Consider the following 10,627-nt stretch of genomic DNA (forward strand, 5'->3'; position numbering starts at 1 on the left):
ATCATCAAGTATCATGAATGTAGCGCTGCAGTCGTGGTCATAATGTCATCAGCACAGCTCATCTCCAAAGTAAAAGGCTCTTTTAAAGGGTCAATCCCGTCTTCACAGATGGATGTCGTCAGATAGTGCTGGTAAAAACAAGCTTGTTGCCTAGGAGACCGACCACCACTGCTGCCTAGGTTGTAAACACTGCAGTGTAGCTAGCCGGGATTAGGAGGTAACAGCGGCTCATCAACGACTCTGGCCGGCTTCAAACCAGTGCTTACAGGCCTCAATAGAAAAGAGCTTGTAAGCGCTGTGCACTTTCTGCTGTCTGGCAGCAGTGGTCGGTCTCCAAGGCAACGCATTATAATAAAAACAATTGCTAATATCTCAAGAACAGCTGAAAATTTTAACAAGCAGTAAATTGCAAAAGTGTTTGTATTTACATGCACTATCCGAAAATACACTTTTATGAAAATGGGACTAATCCTTTTAGCTTTTTTTTCCCTCTCAGGAAAAAATAACTGTGTAGAAATCGACCTGCAAAGATTTTAATGCGGAATTCAACCATTGAGTTTGCAGCAAATTTTCCCACCGATGTGGTGAGGGCAGGGTCCATCCGTGTGATGAGGAAGACCCTCACTCTTGGGTGACTCACTCAGGCTGATGGTAGAAATGAGCAGTGAGGGTGCAGTGCAGCCTCCAACCACTAGGTGTCGCTGCTACGGCAAAGTGAGGCCACGTTTACGACAGACGTGTCCATACGTGACCGGAGAGGGCGGAGCTTGCATTGTGTCCCAGTAACGGCTGCAGAGCGCACTGTTGTTCTGCTGTTGCCGCGCTCACAATAACCGAAGACATGGAGGACAACAGCGGGTTTCGTCCATCGGCCGGAAATCTGGACGATCCTCCCAACAGCCGAGTGTTCCTGGTGGTCAGCAAGACGCTGACGGAGGACATGATCCGGGAGAGATTCGCGGAGTTCGGGGACATCCAGGACATCTGGGTGGTGAAGGACAGACACACCAAGGAGTCTAAAGGCATCGCCTTCGTGAAGTACGCTAAGTCGTCTCAGGCGTGCCGGGCCATGGAGGAGATGCACGGCCGCTGCCTCAGCGACAACAGCAAGCCCATCAAGGTGCGCGGGAGGGAGGCGATCACGTGCGCCAATCACAGCTCAGCTTTCATCCTGTCTCTTCGAGAGAAAAAATCCATGCTGGCTTGTGATTGGTTGCCTTCGGTTAAAGAGTTACACTCCGCATCCAGTCAGATCACACCTTTCAATCTGTTTTTTTTTTTATTGGTTTCTTTTGGCAAACTTTTATTTAAATCAATTTTGTGACTAAATTGTTCAATATCAGGAGATAATCTATAAGAAGCTTCCCTGACATTTGCTAATAGATGAGCATCCAGCAGTTTTGTTATATGCTGATACAGCCTCTGCCATTACTACCTCGTTCCAGAATCTAACTGTAAAGAATCCTTTCCTCTATACTTTCTGCTGCAGTACTTTGTCCTCATGCAATGTCATTGCTTCAGGGTGTAATCAGTGCATGCTTTGCTTCCCAGAGATCGGAGGACCAGGTTTATCTTGCATTTTTTTTTTTTTTTTTTTTTTTTATAAACCCTTTCCTGGCCCTCAAAAGAATCCAGTAACATGTGGCCAGCCGGTTACCATTTTGCTGGATTCATGCAAATCAGATTCTGACAAATTCAAGATTTCTGAACTGAAATGATTAATGACCAGTCAACGTAGTCGTCTGTAGTAAGCAGCAGTAATGTCAGGTGTAGGTGACCGAATGGCGATTTGTAGACATCCAGATATTGCAGTTTATTGACGTTGGTGCTGGCTCAGACTAATCGATCAGATCCTTTCTAACGTGTCGGAAGTTTTGCCCCCCCTGTTTAGTAACTTCTTCTATTTCAGGTCTTTATTGCTCAGTCCCGGGGATCCACGAGCCACAGAGAAGTAGAGGACGAGGAGCTGACGAGGATCTTTGTCATGATCCCGAAAACCTATTCAGAAGATGATATAAAAACAAGGTTTAAGGTACAAACACTGTAGATTCCTTTGAATCGTGTCTCCCAGACATCTGAGCATTTAGGAAATTGCATTATTAACCATAAATGTTTCTTGGAGGTCTAAGAGCTCTGGGTGGGTATTTAGGCTTCTCTGCATGATTACCCTGTCGGCACCACCCCCTTGGCAAACACTAAATAAAACAGTCCCATATTTCTGGAGCCAAGTTTGTTGCCGTTGAGGCGAAAATTACGCCATAGGTTGCAGAAATATTAGCGTTGTGACTAAATTTTGCAACTACTTACTTTTTTTTTTTTTGTCCTGGAAGCTTTGATGAAACAGGCCCTATGCCTGTAAGAATGGAGACTAATCCTGTGTTTTGTTTCAAATATTTGTAGTGTTTAAAGCTGAAAGTTTTCTTCTTTCTCCAGGAATATGGCCCAGTTGAATACTGTTCAATTATTAAGAATAAAACCACGGGCGAGAGTAAAGGACTGGCCTACGTGCGCTTCCAGAAGCCTTCCCACGCTGCTTTGGCAATTGAAAATTGTGACAGAAGTGAGTGCCGTATTCTGAGAATCCTGGAGTCTCGGTACTTGTGTGACTTGCAGGTTTAAATCTGCAGCATGTCAATTTCTTACTAATGAGTAGGGTAAAATCTGCACCAAAATGCAAGTTAAAATGTGTGTTGCTGCTGTGTTTTTCACTTAAAGGGAAGGTGCCATATAAAAAAAAACTTTTTTTTTTCCCAACAATTGACCATGTAAAGTGTTATTTATTTATTTTTTTAAATATCATTTGTTTTTAATGAAGAAAAATAATTTAAAAAGATTACAGACCCTAGTGCTAATGTCATGAAACAAGTTCTACTATAGTTAAAGGGGGTTGTTCACCTTTGTGTACATTTGTTTTCCTTAGTTAAATACATGCAATTGGGGCTAAGTTTTCCTCCTATAGCTCCTGTATTACCCTGTCTATTGCTCAGACTGCACAGCTCTCCTGTCCATACAATGGCTGCTGGTGGAGGAGCAGTGACCAAACCTGCCCATTTACCAGCCCCAGTAACTCATTCTGCAGCCAGCAATAGACAGTGTAATACAGCGGCTATAGGAGGGGAACGGTGCAAAATGTTTAATGAAACCACAACTGGAAAAATTATTTTTAGCCCAACTGCATGTATTTAAGTAAGAAAAAAAAATTGTCCCCTTAAGTGAACAACCCCTTTTAAGCGTGCCTATTTATTTTTTCTTTTTGAATACTACTTAATGTGTAGCAGATCGGTGAGGATCTGAATCCCTAATCTGTTTTTTTCACCGATCACTCAAATATCTGTTCTGAAGCGCGCAGCTCGTTGGGGAGAAGTGCTTTGCTTGTGCACGGGGCTCAGACTTCATATTGTGCCCGTACACCACTCTGCTCACGCAGGATGACATTGTTCTTACACTTATCAGGACACGAGAAAGGGTTGTATTGCAGCCTCTAAGCTGTAAGGTACAGAGGAGGCACAGACTGGCTGCAGGTGAGCCTCTAAGCTGTAAGGTACAGAGGAGGCCCAGACTGGCTGCAGGTGAGCCTCTAAGCTGTAAGGTACAGAGGAGGCCTAGACTGGCTGCAGGCGAGCCTCTAAGCTGTAAGGTACAGAGGAGGCCCAGACTGGCTGCAGGTGAGCCTCTAAGCTGTAAGGTACAGAGGAGGCCTAGACTGGCTGCAGGTGAGCCTCTAAGCTGTAAGGTACAGAGGAGGCCCAGACTGGCTGCAGGTGAGCCTCTAAGCTGTGAGGTACAGATGAGGCCCAGACTGGCTGCAGGTGAGCCTCTAAGCTGTAAGGTACAGAGGAGGCCTAGACTGGCTGCAGGCGAGCCTCTAAGCTGTAAGGTACAGAGGAGGCCTAGACTGGCTGCAGGTGAGCCTCTAAGCTGTAAGGTACAGAGGAGGCCTAGACTGGCTGCAGGTGAGCCTCTAAGCTGTAAGGTACAGAGGAGGCACAGACTGGCTGCAGGTGAGCCTCTAAGCTGTAAGGTACAGAGGAGGCCCAGACTGGCTGCAGGTGAGCCTCTAAGCTGTGAGGTACAGAGGAGGCCCAGACTGGCTGCAGGTGAGCCTCTAAGCTGTAAGGTACAGAGGAGGCCCAGACTGGCTGCAGGCGAGCCTCTAAGCTGTGAGGTACAGAGGAGGCCTAGACTGGCTGCAGGTGAGCCTCTAAGCTGTAAGGTACAGAGGAGGCCCAGACTGGCTGCAGGCGAGCCTCTAAGCTGTAAGGTACAGAGGAGGCCTAGACTGGCTGCAGGTGAGCCTCTAAGCTGTGAGGTACAGAGGAGGCCCAGACTGGCTGCAGGTGAGCCTCTAAGCTGTGAGGTACAGAGGAGGCCCAGACTGGCTGCAGGTGAGCCTCTAAGCTGTGAGGTACAGAGGAGGCCTAGACTGGCTGCAGGTGAGCCTCTAAGCTGTGAGGTACAGAGGAGGCCTAGACTGGCTGCAGGTGAGCCTCTAAGCTGTGAGGTACAGAGGAGGCCCAGACTGGCTGCAGGTGAGCCTCTAAGCTGTGAGGTACAGAGGAGGCCCAGACTGGCTGCAGGTGAGCCTCTAAGCTGTAAGGTACAGAGGAGGCCCAGACTGGCTGCAGGCGAGCCTCTAAGCTGTAAGGTACAGAGGAGGCCCAGACTGGCTGCAGGCGAGCCTCTAAGCTGTAAGGAACAGAGGAGGCCCAGACTGGCTGCAGGTGAGCCTCTAAGCTGTAAGGTACAGAGGAGGCCTAGACTGGCTGCAGGCGAGCCTCTAAGCTGTAAGGTACAGAGGAGGCCTAGACTGGCTGCAGGTGAGCCTCTAAGCTGTGAGGTACAGAGGAGGCCCAGAGGAGGCCCAGACTGGCTGCAGGTGAGCCTCTAAGCTGTGAGGTACAGAGGAGGCCCAGACTGGCTGCAGGTGAGCCTCTAAGCTGTGAGGTACAGAGGAGGCCTAGACTGGCTGCAGGTGAGCCTCTAAGCTGTGAGGTACAGAGGAGGCCTAGACTGGCTGCAGGTGAGCCTCTAAGCTGTGAGGTACAGAGGAGGCCTAGACTGGCTGCAGGTGAGCCTCTAAGCTGTGAGGTACAGAGGAGGCCCAGACTGGCTGCAGGTGAGCCTCTAAGCTGTAAGGTACAGAGGAGGCCCAGACTGGCTGCAGGCGAGCCTCTAAGCTGTAAGGTACAGAGGAGGCCCAGACTGGCTGCAGGCGAGCCTCTAAGCTGTAAGGTACAGAGGAGGCCCAGACTGGCTGCAGGTGAGCCTCTAAGCTGTAAGGAACAGAGGAGGCCCAGACTGGCTGCAGGTGAGCCTCTAAGCTGTAAGGTACAGAGGAGGCCTAGACTGGCTGCAGGCGAGCCTCTAAGCTGTAAGGTACAGAGGAGGCCTAGACTGGCTGCAGGTGAGCCTCTAAGCTGTGAGGTACAGAGGAGGCCCAGACTGGCACTCTCGTCAGAGAAGTGCTCCACTCCTGTCTGTATTTTACGTTTTCTGGGTATGAGAAGCTGGGCTGTTCTGCATATTAGACATACAGATGCCACACTGATAGTAAGGCTGAGTGCCCACGTAGCGTTTTTCAAGCGTTTATGCTGCGGAATTTCCACAGCATAAACGCTTGTGAAACGCTAGGTAATCCGCACCCCATGGTCCCCAAGGGGATTCCGCATGTTCTGTGCACATGCTGCGGATTTTTCCACAGCGTTTATGCTGCGTACAAAAATCCGCAGCATGTCATTTAATTTTGCGGACACGCAGCGGAACTCCCGCCATTGACTTGCATTGAGACGCATAGAAACTGCGACTGCTTCTATGCGTCTCTATGTGCGGATGGTACCCAGTTCTGGAGGAGAGGAGACTCTCATCTAGACCTGGGTACCATTGTACCTGTAAAAAAAGAATAAAACAACAAATAAAGTTTATATTCACCTGTCCGGCGGCTTCTCTCTGAATGCCGGCATCGCTTGAGGACCTGCGGTGACGTCAGTCATGTGACCGCAGGCTCTTCACCGCTCTGTCTCGCGATATGCCGGCATCCAGGAACCAGACAGGAACGAGCGCTGCAGCCACGCCGGGGCATCGGGGGTGAGTATAGCTTTATTTGTTTTAATTGTTACGGTTCACACTGTATAAATCCATGCCGTTTGCATGGATTTATACAGTGTGACCTAGTTGTCAAGCACTTTCCAAGTGATGCTATCGCCTGGAAAGCGCTTGTCAATCTGCATGCGTTTTTTCTGCCAGGGAGATGCAGAAATGCTGCAGAAATTTTCTGCTTCATTTCTGCATCGTGGGCACATAGCCTAAAACACATGGACCAAAAATGGATGAAATTTAGATCCAGTGCCACTCCTGCCGGCAATTCAGCAGCTTCCGGTGACATTGCGTCAACAGACCAGCGGCTTCTCTTCCGCTCTGCTGTTGATGGGGCGTGACTGCTAATGTCATGCTGATTGACAGGCAGCTCCCCACTGCCTTACTGCAGGGAGCCAGGTGTCAATCAACATGAGGTCACAGTTATGCCCCCCTAGAGAGAGCAGCCTGGAAGAGGAAGAGCAGCTCTGTTGACATGGAGTAGCTGAATCACCGGCAGGAACGGTTAGTGACCATTTTGACCTGGCATTGTGTAGAGCAGGCAGGTAGTCAGCAACTACCTGCCTGTCAGTTTTTAAGCCCATAATAAAAAATAAAAAAAAAATGGACAGCCTTTGTGTGCAGGTCTTTAGGTGTATATACTGAAAATTACATCAGAAAGTTGAAAAATGTTTTACAGAAGAAAAAAAACTTAAGGTGTATCTGCAAAGATCCTCTCCCTCGTGGGCCCTATTAGTGCTAGCTGGACAGTATTACTGGGACTACATATATAGAGACGATGGCGTTGTCTTCATTATTCGTTCAGCCGTGCCATGTGAAACCTGGTTATAGTATAACTTTAGTTACCCCAGATTGTTCTCTGCAGATTTACATTAATGTCGTTATTCTCAGGTTACAAAGCCATCCTGGCCGAACCCAGGAACAAGGGCGCAACATCAGAAGCCGCAGATTACCACGGCCCGTCTCGGCAGCAGCAGCAGCCGCCGCCGGAGCCTCTTCTGCACGACCCTGCAGCATCCATGTATTCTTTCGGGCAGTCTGGTAATGTTTACTGCTTTCACTTCTCAAAGAATATATTTTTTAAAGGGTTATTCCCATCTTCCGTATCATGGCAGATGTAGAGATAACTGTCCGTGCTGCATTGTGTTGATAACCCTTGTTTATTTCTCTGGGAGTTATGGAAAGGGTGTAGCTCAGCGGTGACTTGATTTATTCCTGTTGAGAAATCTTAAAGGGGGGGGGGTTGTCCAACTTTGTGGACAATATATATATTTTTTTTCTTAAAGGTAATTTCACCCAACTAATTATTTATATGTTCATGTAGCTCTTTCAAAAGCAAGTCCACCAATACTTTTACATAGCCAATCCATTCCCCTGTTACTGAGAAATCCTCATTTGAATTGATACGCAAATGAGGCTGAAGAGCTATGGTAGATCTGAAGCCTCTGTCACTCCAGCTCTAATTTCCCACCCAGCCCCGCCTCTTCCTGCTTGACTGACAGCCTCTATGCAGTGTGACTTCGGACAAATGCATCGTCGGGCGGGACGAGCTGGCACTGGGAGGGGAATAGATGGACCTGGAGTGACAGGCTTCAGGTCTACCATAGCTCTTGAGCCTCCTTTGCTTGTAAATTCAAATGCTGATTTCTCAATAATGGATGAATGGACTGGCTATGTAAAGTATTGCTGGACTTGTGTTTGAAAGAGCTACATGCTCATATAAATAGTTTGGTGGGTGAAAGCTTTGTAATATATACCCAATATTGATATATTTGCATTAGGTCAAGTGCAAAATACTTAGTTTAGAACCAAGGAGCACTGACACATCTTATACCAGTGCACTATAATCCTGACAACACTTGTACTGTAATAGCGCATGGTAGAGGATCTAGCTCACATAATCTTTACACTGACGACTATCTTAAATTCTCATTTTTAGAACAGTATGACTATTCCCTTTATGACAAAGCGGGAGATGGCCGAGGCCAGGAAAGTGTGTCCAAGCGTCTAACTGTTGTGTCCCGAGTGCCCTTGGTCCAGGATCAGATCTACAGTTTATTCGATCTTATTCCAGGACTCGAGTTCTGCGAGGTCCAGCGCGACATGTTCTCATCATTTGGTAAGGTTTCTTCTTTTGGGAAAGCTGCACTGGTTTTACCCTTTTAGCTTTATACCACTTATTAAAATCCTACTAATGAGCACTCCACACTCCTTTTATAGTAATAATATCCTTTTAATGCGACGCAGCCCTCTTTAATAGACAATCTGATGTTTTGGTCTGTTATTATACCTTCATCAGACTCTAAGATTGTGAGATGAAGACTGGTAAAGAATAGCGCTGTGAGAAAAGGCAATGTTCTTGAATCCTTTTCTTGCTGCTCTATTCTATTTGCTTCAGTCTTTCTCTGATAGCGAAATAACAGACTGAAGGGTCACGTGCATTTGTCTGATTGTCTGTTAATAGTTTCACTCGCATTAAAGGAGTGCCAGGGTCTTCATTGTTGATCTGTCATGGAGAGGTGTCTTACCATGGTGTTAAATTCCTATCGGTTGAAACTATACAGCACGGCTCCGATCAGTGTGTGGCGCCCACTGCTGGGTACTACAGATCAGATCCGATTTAAAGGGAACCTGTCATGTGAAGAAAAAAAGCAGATATTGAGTTTATAGCTTTCTGATCTTGCCGGAGCTGGCACTTAGAGCCCCACTGCCGGGTGGAAATAAACTTTTTTCCTCTTGGTAGCGTTCGGGTTTTAGTCACGGGTGTTCGGTCGCATCTCTCTGCATATAGAGTGGCTGCTGTATCTGCACCCCTTGCACTGACTGACAGGTCTCTCATCAGTAGGGCCGGCTGTCAGAAAGTTAATTTCCTCCCTGCAGTGGGACTCTCGGCGCCGGGCAGGCTCAAACATTATTGATCTGCGGGTTAATAGCATTTTTTCATGTGACCGGTTCCCTTTAAGAGAGTGGAAGTTGATGTGCCAACTCTACGCATTGGACAGACATGTACAGCAGAGATTCGATCAATGTCTACATCTGGCTGCTGATGAGTGTCGGTGACAGGTGTTGAAGCCCCGCTAATCTGATATCGATGACCTATACTAAGGTGTGACCGGTAAGAGCAGTGGTCACACATGCTCAGTAATGTTTATTTCACAGGGGGGAATTTGGGATCTCATTCAGAGGATAAGTGATCTATCTTGTTTAGGAGACCACCCATGTAATTATGGTAGTCTCCAGTGGCAGAGAAGTGCAGATCACTTTTGGGACCAGTCAGTACTGCTGCCATCATGTGCAGCGTTGAGCCTGACGGTGACAGACCCTGGGAGGGCGTCCATCTCTATCTGGTAGTATCATTATGGGAAGTGTCTCAGTAGACCACAAAACCAACCCTTTCATTGGATTGGGATTCTAAAACGCACCCAACCGGATCACGAGAGATTGCGACTTTCAACTGGACCATCAGATAAGGAGAAGCTGACTGTACCATTGACTTCTGGAATTGTGCGCCATCTACACACAGATCATTCGATGTCAAACACTGATTGTACCTCTGACCAGCCAGGATCAGACGTTGACTGTGCCTTGACCAGGAACCGGATATTGACTGCTGCACTTACTGACGAAGCCGGTTGTGGATGATTAATGTACTGCTGACCATACTGCTGACTACCAGAGACCCAGATGTATCCCAGTGATCGACTATACTACTGACCATCAGAGATAGGAAGCCGGCACCGTGTACCTCGAGCAATGGGCAATAATTATTCCTCTGCCCAGAAGACGCTACTACTCTGACTGTACCACTTACCAACAGGGAACATAAAATCGCTGATCATCAGGTACCAACGGCTGCTTGAGAGAGAAAAATAACCACATCGAACTAGTTATTGATGTTACTACTGACCTCCGGGTAGAGGACATTGACTGTACAGGCTGGATGCTGACTGTACTGTTTACCACCAGGTACCAGATGCCGACTGTACCACTAATCACCAAGCACCAGATGCTTAATGTTCCATTTACCACCAGGGACCCTGATGCATAATGTGCCACTAACCACCAGGGAATGAACACTAGCTGACCTCTAGGGGCCTCATGCAGATATGTGCCATTGCCCAGGGGTAAGTACAAAGCAGCGGAGCTGTTTAAGGCATTGACACTTCTGATTTATGTCGTCGTCCCATTGCATATGGCAGTGAGGGCTTTCACAGCCTTGGAAAGGTTCAGTGTGTGAACACACAAATGTCCGCAGGTAAGTTTCCATCAGTGTGCACTTCAGTAAGTTTTCCTGCATTGTATGGGTTGCTAGATACCAGAACACCAGCTGATTTCTGATGCCTTTTCCCTTTTCTTTGGTAGCTTATGCCGTGGTGCAGTATCAGAATATCTCATCCGCTATATATGCCAAGTACAAGCTGCACGGGTTTGAGTATCCCCCCGGAAATCGTCTGGGTGTCACTTATCTGAATGATGGAGGTGATGGTGCTGAGTGAGTATAATCATGAGACCACCGGTCATACTTTTTATTTTC

General features: G+C 47.5%; 1 protein-coding gene across 1 annotated transcript; it reads left to right on the forward strand.

Moving 5' to 3' along the window:
• The first annotated feature begins 749 nt into the window (after positions 1–749).
• Positions 750–10,589, forward strand: LOC141252663 (RNA-binding protein 45-like). Its single transcript, XM_073670542.1, has 6 exons — positions 750–1,120; positions 1,910–2,032; positions 2,434–2,560; positions 6,985–7,134; positions 8,033–8,212; positions 10,456–10,589. The coding sequence occupies exons 1-6, from the start codon at positions 842–844 to the stop codon at positions 10,587–10,589; spliced, it is 993 nt and encodes a 330-aa protein (XP_073526643.1). The 5' UTR covers positions 750–841.
• Positions 10,590–10,627: the final 38 nt, after the last annotated feature.

Source organism: Phyllobates terribilis, unplaced genomic scaffold (assembly GCF_046119375.1).
Source record: "Phyllobates terribilis strain yellow unplaced genomic scaffold, ASM4611937v1 Scaffold_9303__1_contigs__length_17226, whole genome shotgun sequence".
NCBI classification, from domain to species: Eukaryota; Metazoa; Chordata; class Amphibia; order Anura; family Dendrobatidae; genus Phyllobates; species Phyllobates terribilis.